This window comes from Schistocerca cancellata, chromosome 2, assembly GCF_023864275.1.
Source record: "Schistocerca cancellata isolate TAMUIC-IGC-003103 chromosome 2, iqSchCanc2.1, whole genome shotgun sequence".
In the NCBI taxonomy this organism is placed as follows: Eukaryota; Metazoa; Arthropoda; class Insecta; order Orthoptera; family Acrididae; genus Schistocerca; species Schistocerca cancellata.
The window spans coordinates 581,716,403-581,735,886 of NC_064627.1; the positions used below are offsets into that span (position 1 = coordinate 581,716,403).

A 19,484-nucleotide genomic window follows, 5' to 3' on the forward strand; every position below is an offset into this window, starting at 1 on the left:
AATGTGATCACACCTTTCAGAAGGGCATCCAGAGACAACAAGTCTGTTGCATACTTCAAGGTGTATAAACATTTATTCAGTTATAGACAATTTCACAAAAATTTCTTGGAAACGAGAAAAAGTTGTGTGACGTATAGATGGGACTTACCAAAACCTTACTGTGAGACATAGTTTCTGGTGAGCTAATAATATACATTGCAAGTGAAGTAATATGACATACTATGACATTACAGTTCCAAACAGCGTGAACTTCCGGCAAGAGTAATGAGTATTCCAAATGGTGAAACAAGATGTTCTAGCACCAACCTTAGCCAGGTGACAGGAAACATAGCAGCCTCATGCAGAGATTTTGATGGTGAGAGTAAGTTACTTATAATATTAGGAATAGCTATCAACTTGAAATATAACATTAAAGATGACATGGAGGAAATATAAACAACAATATCACACACTTGTGTGTGGTTTTGGAGTTTTTGTAGTGACATGACCAGCCCTAGGTTAACAGGGCTATTAAACCCGTGAACAAAGAGCTGAGCAAATTGCTTCAACTGAAACAAAGTCTCATATCTGTGCCACACCTGTTGCTACAATTAAAAGGTGGGGATACACTAATCATAGCCTGCAACTGAATAGCAGGAAATATTAACTGACCATCTCACAGAAAGTGTAAGAGGGCCACGAGAATACAAGACAAAATCTCTGTGATTACTGGAGTAAAAGGGGCACATTTTTCATGTCAGAATCAGGTGACAGACAGACAATGGTGAAAGGAATTAGAGCAGAATGGGACTATAAAACATGTACAGTTTCCAGAAAGATAAAATTAATTTATTTCTGCAGGACATCAGAGGGTTGAAAAACAAGATAGATGAGCTTTTTGGATGCCTAGAAGATGTGGAAAATTCTGAACAACATGTAGTCACAGGTATGGAGAAGTTATATTTGGGTCTTTCAATGTAATTTCAGTATTCAACTTACTGACAAGTATGCAGCATGGTAGTAGGAGACAGATTAATATCATTTTTATACGCAGTGCTCAGGCTGAAACAATTAATATGTACCCAATTGCTAATGCGCTATATGATCACGATGCACAATCAATGGAAGTAAACAATATGGAGCTTACAACCCTGAGGTAGGTTAATACAAAGCATTGAGGCTTATTAATGAGAACAGGGTACAATGTTTTTAAGAGTCAGGTGACAAGAGTGGTATGGTATGAGGTAATATAGAAAGAGATGCTAATATCAAATTCAGTTTATTCCATAGTATATTTGTTCAACATCTGGAAGTTGCTTTCCTAAAAAACTATTGAAAATATCCATTAAAAAAAGGAGGAGGGGGATGAAAAGAAGAAAGAAAGAAAGATAAAAAGAAACAAAACCCATCGATAACTTAGGGAATCAATATCATGTAAGAAGAAGAGGGAACATCTGCATCAAGCTCACAATAAATCAAGATCTGACATTACTCGCATACTACACAAAAATGCACTAGTATTTTAAGGAAAGTCATTAAAATGTCCAGAAGTATGCACACCCTGACCCAAATAAATAATGCAGATAATATGATTAAAACTATATAGCATATTGTCAAATGGGAGACAAGACAGCCAGTCACTATACAAGATCCCATAACAATTAAAATAAATAATAATATTGTGACTTATAATTCACAAATTGCCAGAACTTTCTAAAAGCAGCAGCAAAAATTGGCTCATATGGTTCAGTTGAAGAAGCAAGACAATATATTAAAATATCATTCCACAAAACTTTAAGCAACTAGAAGCAGTGCCAATGTCCTTCACTAAAATTAATACAATTATAAAAATTCTAAAAGACAAAATTTCATGCAGGGTTGGTGGTATTTCAAACAGAATTCTGAAAAGTTGTTCCAACTTAATAAGTAACGTGATTAATGATGTATGCAATGCATTATTGGCACAGGAAATTTTTACAGACAGGTTAAAATACGCAATTGTTAAACCTCTTCATAAGAAATGCAACAAGACAGATTGCACAATTACTGTCCAGTTTCCTTACTGGCACTGTTTTCCAAAATCTTTGAAAAATTAATGTACTCAACAGCAGTCTCACAATGGAAAACAATTTACTTCGCATATCACAGTTTGGATTCCAGAAGGGCTGCTCAACTGATAATGCTTTTTATACATTCACTCATCAAATAGTATACGTAATAAATAATAAAATATCATCAGTTGGTATTTTTGTGATATTTCAAAGGCATTTGATTGTGTAGATCATGTTAATCTCTTAAAAAACTATAGCATTATAGAATTATGTTTTTAGGCACAGCTGGATTGAATCATACTTAAATAACAGAATACTTGTGCATGGGGTTGTGCTGAATAATCCAAACAATGTCGAAAGGGTAAAGAGTATTAGTGGCTGAGGAGAAATCACAAAGGAAGTAATATAGGGTTCAATTTTGGATCCGCTCCTATTTCTTATACACACTGATCAGCTAGAACATTATGGCCACCAACCTACTATTAATATAAACCCATCCAGGCAATAGCAGGCAAGGAATGACCACTAGTAAGATACAAGTATGGTGCATGTAGTATCAGTGAGCATGCTGCCCGTGTGTAGAACAGGGAAGACACACGATCTATCTGAATCTGACCGAGGGTAGATTGTGATGCCCCAGAGACTCAGCACGAGTATTCTGGAAAATGCGTGACTTTTCAGTTGTTTGAGGAGTTGGCAAAAACAAGGTGAAGCTATGTCCAGACATTGTGGGGTTGGGTAGCAGCCACTTCTCATTACAAATGTCGGACATCGTAGGCTGGGCAGTCTGGTACAACAGGACAGGTAGTGAACTGTGGCATCATTTATTCACTTACTATTGGTTGCATTTGTTGCTATAGGTACACTTTTCTTTGTAAATAAAGACAGATTCTTTGATGAATTTTGCACAGCATGCAAACCATACTTACAAGTGTATAAAACTCTAGAATTTATTTAATTTATGAAAAACTACATGAGCTGTTACATTTTGAACTTCATGCTTAGAAAAAACTCAAATTTTATAGTTAATTATCTCAATTTTTACCACATATGGAGTAACAAAAATTTCTGATAACTTGCCCAATAACATAAAATATCTGACAAGTAGCAAAGCCTCTAATTTAACGTGCCTGGTAACAGAATAGTGTCTTACTGGTGTTAACAGTTTGCCTGAGACAAAAAAAAAATGGAAAGGCTAGTTGACATATTGTGTATGTGCCCATCACACATATAATACCAGGCATCTTTTGACATTAGTGAAGTTGGAGTATGTGATGTCAACATGATACATAGGGCGTATTTCTGAATGGGTGATGCTCACAGGGGTACACACCTGGGGCAAAATGATGTAATGAGAGGGATAATACACATCAATAGGTTATTCACAGGGATGGGATGGATTCACAGTAAAAGGTTTTAATTGGGGAAACTTTTTTTAAGCCTATCCCTCTTCATCAAAGCTAATGATTAATAAATTCCAGTTCAGGACGATCTAGTGTGATAAGGGGAATACATTTTTCTTGCGTTGTTGTATCTGTGTGTTATTCAGCTCTCTCCACATTCCAGATTGGCTTCAATGTTTTGAGGTTAAAGGTTGGTTATTAAATGTGCTTCATTGTTATACAGCCTTAAAGATTTTATACAGGCCACATAATGTGGGAATGATTTAGATGTCATTATTATTGTTTTGTGGCTTTCATTTTTACTGGAAAAGGATTATTTAGATATGACTTCAGGAAAAAATTATTTCATTTTTCAACTTAGGTAAAATCAGATCAAGTAAAATCCTAGAGTTTCACACAGCTGTAATTTACACCTACTAATTGCGTCAATTGATTCAGGACCCTCTTTCTATGGAGATAAGAACAGAGTCTGAAGCTTTCGAAAGATGGACCAGAATTACATATGGACAGGAAGTCAACGCAAGTGCAAAATATAGTAACTCCAATCCAGCACTACACTGGTAACAATTAATGAGCATGCAATACTAGCATCCACTTCACCACCATGATTTCACCCTGCTGTTAACTGAGCTCCATCTCCCAGATTCTTACTAAGTTTACAAAGCCCACTGTAGGACTGTAGCCCCTGTCCTCTGGAAAGTTTTAGCTTCTAGAGTTTTCCCTGTGAAAGGAAGACATAATCAAGCACCAGCAGCCTGTAGCTTTAGTTCTGATAATCACAGCTGTTGAAGGCTCTGGATTCTATTTCCTTTGCTGCAGCTTAAAATCTATGGGACCGCATTCGGGCAAGTTGCTGCAGAGGAATGGAGGTCACTCTTTAAAATAGGTTTTGCAATTATCAGCTTTTACTTACATCAGATACTTCAAAATCTGTCTCCCATATCTGTGAAAAGGATTTAAGAATGTGTGGCTGGAAAAGCACTGTAGCCTTTTCCAAATCCCCTGCTACATGATGCATCATTGTGAAGACACAGTTATTGACAAACTCTCCATTACTTTGGAAATCTTCAAGAAGAATTCCATACTGGTACATTATTTCTGTAGTTGCAAACCTAGAAAACAAATTGATCTTAAAACAAGAAAAACCAGTAAAAAAGTGTATTTCAGCTCTGCAGAATATGAAATGAAAACCAAATGATATTTTCAAAAACTATACGATGAATGATTATGAACATGTCTAGTTTATCAGCTCCAATGTTCAAATAAAGGCACTGTTTTATAGAATCTTCTAATGCACAGTGTATTATCTGTTTGAAACATGCATATTAATATTATACTCTTTGAATGTTTTCAGACTGTCAAAAATTATCACCATTAGAAGAATAGGTATGAAAATAGTGCTTGGATTTGAAATACCAATCTGGAGCAGCAATGGTTTCTTGGAGGTAAGGTGGCCAGAATGCAGTTTCAACATCACGTGAAACGTTCCATTCTAGTTGTCCAACCTATTAACGATATGTAAATAACATAAATAAACAGGATTAATTTGCACAGTTCATTCTGTACTTGTTCAAATATACAAACAAAACAAAACAGATCTCTATCTATGAATTTGCATATTGTCTAAAATGTCTTATTAATTTATTTCCAGCATTCTGTTTGCTGCATTCTAAATTTCACATAAAATTTGAATTATGCTAACAAACGTAACAGTTACTCAATGAAACTTTTATTCATATATCACTAATACAGATGCTCTAAAATGATAACAAATAGTAATCTGACTGAACTAAACTATATGGTGTGGTAGTTTCTGGCTGTTTGGTTTCAATATATTTTTTCTTAATAGCCATTTCCTCAGTTCCATTCTCTATTAACTCAGCAAAGTGCTAATAATCGACTCATCCATATAGTATATATATTAAAAGCTTTAAATATGAAGAAACTTCCCATGTTATTGATTCTTCCAGTAACAACTGCAATTAGTACTTCAATAACAGCAATAAGTTTGGTACTTAGAAGATAATTTAATGTGAATATAATAATAGGACTGAGTGACTAGTTATTATGAAGTTCAAATATTTAACCTTGGAAATTTCGAGGAAACTCTGAAAAATGGCCTATTAGCAAGAACTCGTAATGATGTGGAAATTTATTAATATGACATGCAGGTGCAGTAGTGTTAGTAAGTGAGCAGGGTAAAAGGAGACGGTAAATCATGGAAATATGTCATGAAAAAATATCCAGATTTGAACAGTTCCTTTATTGGAACATTAACAAGGCACAATCAGTTGCACACACTTATAAAAAATTTTATGTACAAAGTAACCTCAAGCCAGTTTGTATATCACTACGTGCAATGAGTGCCCGCTGTTTGTCAGAAAGATCAGTTAACACAATCTCTTTAGACAACATGAAAGAACATCATTTATATTCTTGTGATAAAGAAAATGTGACTAATTTAATACAGGGGTGAAGAACTATGCTATACTAAAATAACTGGACATAAACAGGTAAAGAGCATATCCAACCTAAGAAAAAGAACAAGGCAAAAATATATACAATTTATGAATTGAGAATGTAGTGACTAATCTAGTACAATAACCAAAGAAATTGCATGGCACACTAATGAACTTGTAGTCCATAGGTGAACTGATCTAACAATTTTCATATTTTGTCTCTAACTGACACACACATGGTGCTGAAGCAGGTTGCCCAGTTCACACTTGTAGTATTTTGAGAATTTCCGCGTAAATTCTAGAACCACTCGGCCTTCCGCCATCTCAAACCCACGATATTTTAGATGTGAGAGGGAGAAAGGAAATCTATCTACTGTATGTCACATGTCTGTGTGTACAGGCGTGAAATCAGTCGCGAGCAAAAGGTCGACGTGGCGGTTGAACGGCACCGACAAGTACTTGTCGGGCGATCCGTGGAAGTTGTAGTGAAAGCACATGGTAGAACCAAGGAACTTCTGTGTTATTCTGTGCTTTTTTGTAACTGTGACTATTGTTAGTGACAAAAGAACAATTGAGATTCAGTATTGTGCAAAAATTCTTATCTCGGACTTGCTGGAGACAAGATATATTTTACGATATGTTTGTAGTAGAGACATGGTTATTAATCCAGCTCTTTTCTAAATGGACTTAAATCTGTTTCTAATGTGGGACGATATGAGTTACTTACAAGAAGTTTAATGTTTATATTGAAACAGGGAGGGGGGGGGGGGGGGGGTGGTGTTTGAATAGAGTCGAAATATACAGACAGGGTTGCTGAAAGAGAAGAGTTTTAGAAGAGAAGGCCTATTAAAAAAGTCATCACAAAAACGTTAGAATAAGGCCACCGGTGTGAAAGGACCGAAAACAGGAATTTTGTGACAAAAAAAAGAGAAAAAGCTATTGAGCCATAGCAACCGAGCAGAACAAGACAACAGAACCATTAAGAGAAACTGGATTATGCCGAAGTATCCGCAGGAGAAAATTTGTAATGGCAAATAATGGAGAAGACGTAAGATAGTCACAATGTGAAAAACCGGAGAGAAGATCTTGACGTATTACACTAAGAAGAGATACGCCTACAACAATATGACTAAGAAGATCTGGTGTGGGGAGTATACAGCTCTCACACGCATCACGGGGACGCAGACGTGGAAACCAGCCTACATCCAACGCCGCCGGCACCAGATGCTGTTCACCGGTGCTGACCTGACGTCACATCCACTCACCAATGCTGCGAGAATTCTATGCCGGGTGGGCACAAAACAGAACTGTTGTATCTTAGCAAGAAGTGATACAACTATTTAATGAATTTTATTAATGTAGCTATTATATTTATAGTTAATTTTTAAATGCTCACAAGGTCTAAAGCTTGTAAAATTATGGATCACATTCAGCAAATTGGAGAGACGTCAGAACTAGCCGTGGCAATGAGAATTACTAAAGAAGGGCCTGATTGGTCTGAGTTAGTAAATCTAATCACAACTCAAAATGCTGCTCTGAGTAAGGAACTAAGTGCAACTCTAAGTAAAGAACTAAGCTTAGTACATTCTAGTTTAAATGCTCAGAATGAAACTTTAGGACCGTTAAATGCCAAAGTCGACTCACAGAGCAAAGAATTTGGTAATCTATGTGAAGGAATGGATGCTTTAAAGACTGAATTTGACACCCTGAATAGTAAAGTAAAGAATTTGAAATTAGACTTAAAGAAAGAATTGACCAATTCCTTGGACATTCATGTAAATCAACTGTTCACTGACTTTAGGCAGAAACAGAATGATCAATTACAAGATTTAGCAAAAAAGTTAGAATTTGATATTGAAGAAAAATGTAATACTGTAGAATCAGAAATCAGTGAAAAGTTAGGATCATTTGAAAATGTATGCAATGTTGAGTTTGATGCTGTAAAGCAGGGATTGTATACTTCAAAAGAGTGTTGAAAAGCAAGATAAGTTAATGCCAATAATCCAATCACAAATTACAGGTGTAAGTACGCAAGTGAATAATGTAGAAAGAAGATTCCAAGAGAGGATAGCAAACTCTGATATAGTAAATATAAGTAGTTTGGAGGAACAATTTGAAGGGATTATAGATCAAAAAGTCGCGGAGAGAATGACATCCGGGAAGGCGTCACCTATTGCTTCTTCCAAACTTAATGATACCAACAAGGTTATAGACGACTTGTGGAAAGAATTCAAACTTGTCCAGGACAGAGTAGAAAATAGAATAACTTCACCTAATGTTGGGTTACCTAATGAAGTGGTGACTGTTTTGCAGTGGGGAGACTTTCAAACAAAATTTAACAAGAAGTACTGGCCTGCACTTGCTCAAGTGAAGTTAATATCAGATCCATGGGATCCGGGCAGAGTCATCTACCCCCCAGGGATGTTAACGTTCGGAATTAAACGGTGGAGTGGCAACCGTTGAATCCCGAGTTGTTTTCAGTGTTTCTTCCAAAATAGTTTTCCTGCACTGAATTCCTTTAAAATCTTAAACTATTCTGTCATCTATTCCTAACATCTTAAACTATCCTATAATCATAGGGCTTAGAAAACTGGATATGACTACAAGACAAAGAAAACTTAGGAGAATCACAGAATAAGAAAGAAAGTGATATCAACATAAAATAAAATGAATAGAGTATTATATTTATGGATAATATAATATGAGCTGAATAATTAAACAACTGTGATACCAAATTGTTTAAATTTTCTATTTTGTATAGAGTATTTTACACCTTTTATTAGATGTAATATAAATGGGAGGGTTTGTATTAAGTTTGAAAGGGGTGGGTGTTGTAGATAAAAGCATGGTTTACAAGAGCAAATAAATCATGGCTAACACAAAACACAAATCACACATTTCAGACAATCTCACAAACAAGTGTGCCTGATTCTTCACCATTTGCCCTATCCATAAGGTTGCTAAGATTTCCTTCAAGGACCTCAAGGATGAAGGTGGGAATGTCCGTTCTGTAGGAGACGATTTAACACCAAACCTCCTCCAGCATCTCACTCAAGTACCTGAGGGGTAGGGAACCTGGAGCAGGGGGGTGGTAAGGGTTTCCTGTCTTTGGGGCTATCTTCTTTCTCTTCTTTGATCTTAGCAACCAATTCTCCTTATTTCCTTTCTTACTTCTCATTTGAGGACCTATCTATTTTTTCCTCTTTCCATATGCATATACTTCTATCACAGAAGTCCTTCCTAGTGTCTGTGGTTTCTAAAACCTACATCTTATCTTCAGATAAGCCGACCAAAGAATCAGTCTACACAAACACACAGCCACATACCTACAAAATTACATTTATACACAAACTTTAAAATTACAGATTCCAAACCTGTCGTAAGATGTGACTTACCGAACGAAAGCGCTGGCAAGTTGATAGACACACTTCCTACAGCCTAGGTCTTCGTGGCAAATGAATCTGCTCCAGTCCGGAATCCCTGAACCATTACACCAACAACCTGAAAACAGCTTTCGCATCCCGCAACTACCCTCCCGACCCGGTACAGAAGCAAATAACCAGAGCCACTTCCTCATCCCCTCAAACTCAGAACCTCCCACGGTAGAACCCCAAAAGTGCCCCTCTTGTGACAGGATACTTTCCGGGACTGGATCAGACTCTGAATGTGGCTCTCCAGCAGGGATACGACTTCCTCAAATCCTGTCCTGAAATGAGATCCATCCTTCATGAAATCCTCGCCACTCCACCAAGAGTGTCTTTCCACCGTCCACCTAACCTTCGTAACCTCTTAGTTCATCCCTATGAAATCCCCAAACCACCTTCCCTACCCTCTGGCTCCTACCCCTGTAACCGCCCCGGTGTAAAACCTGTCCCATGCACCCTCCCACCACCACCTACTCCAGTCCTGTAACCCGGAAGGTGTACACGATCAAAGGCAGAGCCACGTGTGAAAGCACCCACGTGATTTACCAACTGACCTGCCTGCCAAATTCTTTGCCTTTAAATATGTCTGCTTGTGTCTGTATATGTGTGGATGGATAATTGTGTGTGCGCGAGTGTACACCTGTCCTTTTTTCCCCCTAAGGTAAGTCTTTCCGCTCCCGGGATTGGAATGACTCCTTACCCTCTCCCTTAAAACCCACATCCACATCCTTTCATCTTTCCCTCTCCTTCCCTCTTTCCTGACGAAGCAACCGTTGGTTGCGAAAGCTTGAAATTTAGTGTGTGTGGTTGTGTGTTTTTTATTGTGCCTATCTACCAGCACTTTCCCGTTTGGTAAGTCATGGAATCTTTGTTTTTAATATGCTCCAGTCCGGAATCCCTGAAGCATTACACCAACAACCTGACAACAGCTTTCGCATCCCGCAACTACCCTCCCGACCCGGTACAGAAGCAAATAACCAGAGCCACTTCCTCATCCTCTCAAACCCAGAACCTCCCACAGAAGAACCAAAAAAGTGCCCCACTTGCGACAGGATACTTTCCGGGACTGGATCAGATTCTGAATGTGGCTCTCCAGCAGGGATACGACTTCCTCAAATCCTGCCCTGAAATGAGATCCATCCTTCATGAAATCCTCCCCACTCCACTAAGAGTGTCTTTCCGCTGTCCACCTAACCTTCGTAACCTCTTAGTTCATCCCTACGAAATCCCCAAACCACCTTCCCTACCCTCTGGCTCCTACCCCTGTAATCGCCCCGGTGTAAAACCTGTCCCATGCACCCTCCCACCACCACCTACTCCAGTCCTGTAACCCGGAAGGTGTACGCAATCAAAGGCAGAGCCACGTCTGAAAGCACCCACGTGATCTACCAACTGACCTGCCTACACTGTGATGCATTCTATGTGGGAATGACCAGCAACAAACTGTCCATTCGCATGAATGGACACAGGCAGACAGTGTTTGTTGGTAATGAGGATCACCCTGTGGCTAAACATGCCTTGGTGCACGACCAGCACATCTTGGCGCAGTGTTACACCGTCCGGGTTATCTGGATACTTCCTCATCCCCTCAAACTCAGAACCTCCCACGGTAGAACCCCAAAAGTGCCCCTCTTGTGACAGGATACTTTCCGGGACTGGATCAGACTCTGAATGTGGCTCTCCAGCAGGGATACGACTTCCTCAAATCCTGTCCTGAAATGAGATCCATCCTTCATGAAATCCTCCCCACTCCACCAAGAGTGTCTTTCCACCGTCCACCTAACCTTCGTAACCTCTTAGTTCATCCCTATGAAATCCCCAAACCACCTTCCCTACCCTCTGGCTCCTACCCCTGTAACCGCCCCGGTGTAAAACCTGTCCCATGCACCCTCCCACCACCACCTACTCCAGTCCTGTAACCCGGAAGGTGTACACGATCAAAGGCAGAGCCACGTGTGAAAGCACCCACGTGATTTACCAACTGACCTGCCTGCCAAATTCTTTGCCTTTAAATATGTCTGCTTGTGTCTGTATATGTGTGGATGGATAATTGTGTGTGTGCGAGTGTACACCTGTCCTTTTTTCCCCCTAAGGTAAGTCTTTCCGCTCCCGGGATTGGAATGACTCCTTACCCTCTCCCTTAAAACCCACATCCACATCCTTTCATCTTTCCCTCTCCTTCCCTCTTTCCTGACGAAGCAACCGTTGGTTGCGAAAGCTTGAAATTTAGTGTGTGTGGTTGTGTGTTTTTTATTGTGCCTATCTACCAGCACTTTCCCGTTTGGTAAGTCATGGAATCTTTGTTTTTAATATGCTCCAGTCCGGAATCCCTGAAGCATTACACCAACAACCTGACAACAGCTTTCGCATCCCGCAACTACCCTCCCGACCCGGTACAGAAGCAAATAACCAGAGCCACTTCCTCATCCTCTCAAACCCAGAACCTCCCACAGAAGAACCAAAAAAGTGCCCCACTTGCGACAGGATACTTTCCGGGACTGGATCAGATTCTGAATGTGGCTCTCCAGCAGGGATACGACTTCCTCAAATCCTGCCCTGAAATGAGATCCATCCTTCATGAAATCCTCCCCACTCCACCAAGAGTGTCTTTCCGCTGTCCACCTAACCTTCGTAACCTCTTAGTTCATCCCTACGAAATCCCCAAACCACCTTCCCTACCCTCTGGCTCCTACCCCTGTAATCGCCCCGGTGTAAAACCTGTCCCATGCACCCTCCCACCACCACCTACTCCAGTCCTGTAACCCGGAAGGTGTACGCAATCAAAGGCAGAGCCACGTCTGAAAGCACCCACGTGATCTACCAACTGACCTGCCTACACTGTGATGCATTCTATGTGGGAATGACCAGCAACAAACTGTCCATTCGCATGAATGGACACAGGCAGACAGTGTTTGTTGGTAATGAGGATCACCCTGTGGCTAAACATGCCTTGGTGCACGACCAGCACATCTTGGCGCAGTGTTACACCGTCCGGGTTATCTGGATACTTCCTCATCCCCTCAAACTCAGAACCTCCCACGGTAGAACCCCAAAAGTGCCCCTCTTGTGACAGGATACTTTCCGGGACTGGATCAGACTCTGAATGTGGCTCTCCAGCAGGGATACGACTTCCTCAAATCCTGTCCTGAAATGAGATCCATCCTTCATGAAATCCTCGCCACTCCACCAAGAGTGTCTTTCCACCGTCCACCTAACCTTCGTAACCTCTTAGTTCATCCCTATGAAATCCCCAAACCACCTTCCCTACCCTCTGGCTCCTACCCCTGTAACCGCCCCGGTGTAAAACCTGTCCCATGCACCCTCCCACCACCACCTACTCCAGTCCTGTAACCCGGAAGGTGTACACGATCAAAGGCAGAGCCACGTGTGAAAGCACCCACGTGATTTACCAACTGACCTGCCTGCCAAATTCTTTGCCTTTAAATATGTCTGCTTGTGTCTGTATATGTGTGGATGGATAATTGTGTGTGTGCGAGTGTACACCTGTCCTTTTTTCCCCCTAAGGTAAGTCTTTCCGCTCCCGGGATTGGAATGACTCCTTACCCTCTCCCTTAAAACCCACATCCACATCCTTTCATCTTTCCCTCTCCTTCCCTCTTTCCTGACGAAGCAACCGTTGGTTGCGAAAGCTTGAAATTTAGTGTGTGTGGTTGTGTGTTTTTTATTGTGCCTATCTACCAGCACTTTCCCGTTTGGTAAGTCATGGAATCTTTGTTTTTAATATGCTCCAGTCCGGAATCCCTGAAGCATTACACCAACAACCTGACAACAGCTTTCGCATCCCGCAACTACCCTCCCGACCCGGTACAGAAGCAAATAACCAGAGCCACTTCCTCATCCTCTCAAACCCAGAACCTCCCACAGAAGAACCAAAAAAGTGCCCCACTTGCGACAGGATACTTTCCGGGACTGGATCAGATTCTGAATGTGGCTCTCCAGCAGGGATACGACTTCCTCAAATCCTGCCCTGAAATGAGATCCATCCTTCATGAAATCCTCCCCACTCCACCAAGAGTGTCTTTCCGCTGTCCACCTAACCTTCGTAACCTCTTAGTTCATCCCTACGAAATCCCCAAACCACCTTCCCTACCCTCTGGCTCCTACCCCTGTAATCGCCCCGGTGTAAAACCTGTCCCATGCACCCTCCCACCACCACCTACTCCAGTCCTGTAACCCGGAAGGTGTACGCAATCAAAGGCAGAGCCACGTCTGAAAGCACCCACGTGATCTACCAACTGACCTGCCTACACTGTGATGCATTCTATGTGGGAATGACCAGCAACAAACTGTCCATTCGCATGAATGGACACAGGCAGACAGTGTTTGTTGGTAATGAGGATCACCCTGTGGCTAAACATGCCTTGGTGCACGACCAGCACATCTTGGCGCAGTGTTACACCGTCCGGGTTATCTGGATACTTCCTACTAACACCAACCTATCCGAACTCCGGAGATGGGAACTTGCTCTTCAATATATCCTCTCTTCCCGTTATCCACCAGGCCTCAATCTCCGCTAATTTCAAGTTGCCGCCACTCATACCTCACCTACATTCAACAACATCTTTGCCTCTGCACTTCTGCCTCGACTGACATCTCTGCCCAAACTCTTTGTCTTTAAATATGTCTGCTTGTGTCTGTATATGTGTGGATGGATATGTGTGTGTGTGCAAGTGTATACCCGTCCTTTTTTCCCCCTAAGGTAAGTCTTTCCGCTCCCGGGACTGGAATGACTCCTTACCCTCTCCCTTAAAACCCACATCCTTTCGTCTTTCCCTCTCCTTCCCTCTTTCCTGATGAGGCAACAGTTTGTTGCGAAAGCTTGAATTTTGTGTGTATGTTTGTGTTCGTTTGTGTGTCTGTCGACCTGCCAGCACTTTCATTTGGTAAGTCACATCCTTTATTTCAGGAGTGCTAGTTCTGCAAGGTTCGCAGGAGAGCTTCTGTAAAGTTTGGAAGGTAGGAGACGAGATACTGGCAGAAGTAAAGATGTGAGGACCGGGCATGAGTCGTGCTTCGGTAGCTCAGATGGTAGAGCACTTGCCCGCGAAAGGCAAAGGTCCCGAGCACGAGTCTCGGTAGGGCGCACAGTTTTAATCTGCCAGGAAGTTTCATGGTTACATATGTTGGCTATGGATACACAAACAAAAGTAGAAAGTAAGCTGGTCTTTTTCACTAGTAGATGCTTCAGTTAAACTAATATTTTTGGTTTAAATATGGACTGCTTGTTTTGTTGTTTTCACTCAATGACCTCAAACTTTGATGTTTGCAAGAGGTAGGCCCCTAAAGGATATTGCAAGAAAAAGCTTGTGGATGAAGCGAGTGTGAGAAAAAGAGTGGTAACCAGCAAAATATTCCAAAATACTTTTAGTCTGAAAAGTTGTCACTGATCAAATATCGACATCAAGCATATCCATCTGAGGTATTCAGAGGAAAAAAACTAGGTGTTACAATTGTGGAACTGCTCTGAGGAATGATATCAACCATCCTTCCTTCTCTCTGACACAGAAGTAGAATCATCGCAAACTTATTACTCCCGCAGATGATGTTATTGATGTTTATATGTATGCAGAGCAACTGTTCTGTCGCAGTACTAAGGATGGAAAACATGTATACTCACAAAACTCCATTGAATAAATCTTTCATGAAGCTATGAATAGGTGTGTAAACAATCATCCTACAGGATTCATCCGAAAGATAGAAAGTCTTCATTCTTTTTTGTGTGCCTGTCATCGATACAATGCTTCTACTATTCAGTGAGTGGTCTCCTTTACTCCTAAAGTATTTAATTGTATAAACAATCCTTTATTTCTGAATCTGAATGCCCATATGAGACATGGATTGCCACTTGACAGTCTTTGAGCATACTGATAAAAGCCACTGCAAAACAATATTTACAGTCTAGAATAGCTCCTGCAGTGATAATACTGAACAATTTTGTCCATAGAAACAAAATTAGATGAAAATACACTAAGCTAACGCATTTGAAGGGCAGTAAACCAGATTTATGAGAAATCACACAAGTTAATAAATTTCATATATGTTTGTGAAAGTGAAATAAAGATTTAATTTGAAAAATTATTGGACTATTGTTGTGTTATAAATACTGTAAAATGTTTAAGAGTACATCGCATTAGTTATTGAAATTTCTTTTTACAGATTGAAATATGTATTACTGATCATGTAAAACTGTAAAATGAAATTGACCTAAGCATTTGTAGAAGAAGAGAAAAAAATGTGTTTCATTTTAGGAGGAATGCTTAAAGGCGCAGACCCTCAACTGATAATTTTTGTAGTCAATCGAGGTAACTTTGTAGACTTTGATATTGTAATATTCTGCATCTTTAGTCACTGAGAGCTCAGAAATGTAAAAATGTGTACCAACTATGCCCTATTAGAGTAAAATTTCAGTTCTAATGCTGGTACAAAGTTGCACTGTCATTCAGGATAACTTTAGACCAGTCTTAAAAAACATAAGAATTTTTCGTATATCTAATGCTCTCAGTACATTTTTGATAGTGCCTGAAGGAAAGCATGTGTTCATAAGAAGAAAAAACAAACAGTATTAATTATGTACTGCAAGTTTACTTTGGAATAGCAAGATACTTGTATCAATCTGGCATTGTTCAACTTAAATCACTGTTGCCAGAAACTCTCTTGCCAACCGACTCATTTAAAGGACAATCACAAGCCAAAGAGCTTGCAGAAAGTTGGAAAGATAACCAAAATACTAACTAGAAATGACAAGAGGTCATAAAATTGTTACTTTTAGAATAAAATATTGCAATTAGGTGCAGCAACAGCTGCTTGAAGCAACAGTGGTAAGTGGTACAAAGATACCCCAACTGGTAAAAGGTTGACAGTAGAATGTTACCGTGCTCCTCACACGAAAAGGTGTCAGTTCTGAGAAAACATTCTGAAAATCATACATCCTAATGGTGATATGACCAGAAGGATTTTGTGGCATTTGTACTGCAAATTATTACTGTAGATAGTTCAATTTTCATTGAAACAAGAGTAAAGTGATTAGTTGTTTGGTCACGATTTAATCCAAGCTTAATAAATGAAATCTAAATACATGCTCAATACATACTCTAAATACATACTAAATTCAGTGACTAGCAAGAATGAAAATTCCAGCATGGATCAATACAACTTTAAGCTAACACAGCAAGTTCCACTTCAATGGATAAACCCTCATTTTGGTGTCTCTAAGATGGCAGACTGCCATGCTATCCCACTTTCTAATGTAAATCATCCATTCATTGTTCCCATATCCGTGTAATGCAGATCCCTCTACAGGCAAGTTTGTAACACATAATACACACACACATACACTGGTACTCCATACTGGTACCTTTGCAGATTTTAAGATGCGGTTCAATGGAACTTTATTTTTCACCAGTATAAATGCTGTATTCACACTTTTAAAATGTGCATAAAAGTGTGAAAATAACATTTTAAATAGTCTAAATTTCAAACACATCCTCAACCCAATACTGTAGAAAGAAAACCATTGCTAAGAATGACATCAAACTTGAACACAATATTACTGAAGCAGGGGGAAACAAAATGGAACAAAAAACAATTTAACAAAAATTTTACCAATAGATGGTGCTGTAAATGTCTTAACATAAATGGAGACAGTTACAAATGCCAGATCAATCGCAATATTATTGCTACGGTTTAAGCTTTACATAACCCCACTGACAATATTCAATGTGCATGACAGTATGAAATCAGCTATCAACAGTTGTGGCACTGTTAGGTAAGCCAATTCACCATGGCAAGCTCGTACCACATCAGATTGGAAAAATTGGTTTTTAATTGTTCTGAGGTTAAAAACGGCATTAATGGTAAAATGACATCAGTTTTAATTGTCTTAGGGCTAAAAACTACATAAAAAGCAAAATGACATTGGTTTCTAATTGTCTTGAGACTGGCGCAAGATGTGTTCAATATGGTGCTCACTGTTTTCTGTCACAAGTTGAAATCGAGAAACAGCATTTGGATTAAGATCAGTTGATCTGCATGGCCAGGTTGTAAGGAAATGATGGCCGATAATTCTAGCACTTCTGAAATGCCTCTGAAGCTGCTGCTTCAGCAACTGTGCAATGTGCAGAGGAGCACCAACTTGCATAAAAATAATTCTACCCACACTTCCACACTGTTGAAGGGTTGTAATGTCACTGCTGTGCAAAAAACTCTTGTAGCATTTACCAGTGACTGTACAGGTACAGGCCTGCAGAACTCATTTCCTTGAAAAAATACAGCCCTACCATAAACAATGCCAAAAACCTGCACCACACAGTTAATTTTGGAAAATGAAGTGGTACTGGTTGACGTGTGTGCAGATTTTTTGTTGCCCACATTCTGCAATTACATGTATTGACATGTCCTTGAAGATGGAAATGGGCTTCAGCTGTCCACAGAATGTTCGAAGGCCATTCACTGTCCACATTCATGCAAGCACGAAATTTCAGAGTGAACTTTTGTCTTTCTGGCAGGTCAGCAGGAAGCATCTCCTGAACATGGGTGATTTTGTATGGATAGCAATGTACAATGTTTTGTAGGATTTCATGCACCACACACATGTCTAACGTTTGGTCACTGCACGTTTGCACACCACTGCTTGACCCCTCCTGCAGTACTGTGGCCACATCTTCAACAGACACTGGATCAGCTGCTTTCCTCCCTCCTCCACAATGCACTTCAAAGGAACTTGTCTTTTTGAATTTTGTAATCATTCTCTCCAGACCCCTAGCAGACATCAAACCAGTCCCTTTTTTCATTCCCTTGAGGGCATGGAGCTTCTGCAGTGGTATTGGTCCACAGTCACTGTTCTTGTAAAAGAGGTTTAACAGCATAGTGTGATCCTTCTGGGAGACAGTCATGTTGGGCATCTCAGATGCAAACTGAGGAACAGGTATGTGCCACACATCTGTTGGTGTGCGTATTCTGATACAGCACCATCTATTGGTCAAACTGTAGTAGATTTTTGATCCATAACATTTCCCCATTTCAAGGGTTTGAAACTTTAATTATGGACACCCTATGTATACACACACTTTACAAGGTGATGCTAGTTGTTCTTCAACAACTTGCATTTATCTCCAGTCATCTTCATGAAGGAAGAGTGTAACAAAAACTTCTATACCCACAGAACCCATAAAAAGGGAACCAACAGCTGTAATCATTACCATCTAGGAGAAGAAAGAGTAACATGTAAATAATTCACTTAATTGGTTGAAAACTAAAGTAATGTACCTCAAAAGATGATTCAATACACTGAAATATATTTGAATTAGGCGTTTGATGTTTAAAAATTATATCAGTGTTTCTTTACAGCAAGAATACATTTATGTCAGAATATAATCCATACTCATTAAGGTGAAAACAAGACAAAACTTTTAGAGTAATGTCAAAACAAATTTTGTATTAGATGACTGGACACACATTTATCACCTTACCCGTAAAACAAATTTTTCAAATACCATTCAGTGAAAAATAGAACACGAATGCATAAGGAACATTGTTGAACATGATCACTTTGGTTGTGCAGGTGTTAGGGTGTGGGGAGGCAGAATGCTGAATGGATGTACTGACCTCCAAGTCTTTGAAAATGGTACACTCATTGGTCAATGTTATTGTGACACTGTACTCCTTCCATTGCGCATCTGTTCAGGGATGTATTTGGCCCTGATTCCATTTTTATGGATGACAATATGCAATCACAACAAACTGTGCAGGTGGAGGCATTCTTAGCAAGAGAGTTTATTTGGTGAATGGACTGGCCTGCCCACTTCCTCAACATAAATCCTACTGGACATGTATGGGGTGCTTTGTGGAGATGTACTGTAGCATGGAATATCAACACATAGAAAAGACAGACTGCTACTTACCATAAAGAAGACATGCCAAATTGCAGACGGGCCCCATTAAAAGTCAATTACATAAAGCTTTTGGACACTGCCTTCATCAGTAAAAGAGAGGCACATGCCATTCACAAACACAAGCAAGCCCACCTCACATACGCAAACTGCCAACTCCAGTATCTCAGGCTGGAATGCAACAGCAGCATGTTCACTTGCGCCAATGACCATCCAGCAGTTGTAAATCGTACAGGTGGAGGAATGGAATGTCCTACCA

At 40.0% G+C, this 19,484-nt stretch overlaps 1 protein-coding gene across 2 annotated transcripts in view; it reads right to left on the reverse strand.

The window, feature by feature from the left end:
- The window catches only part of LOC126162191 (protein timeless), a 408,622-nt gene that overhangs the window by 91,713 nt on the left and 297,425 nt on the right, over nt 1-19,484 (reverse strand). For both annotated transcript variants that reach the window (XM_049918518.1, XM_049918519.1), the window contains one exon: nt 4,347-4,545. In XM_049918518.1, the coding sequence (XP_049774475.1) occupies nt 4,347-4,545 (199 nt within the window). The remainder of the gene's footprint in view (nt 1-4,346; nt 4,546-19,484) is intronic.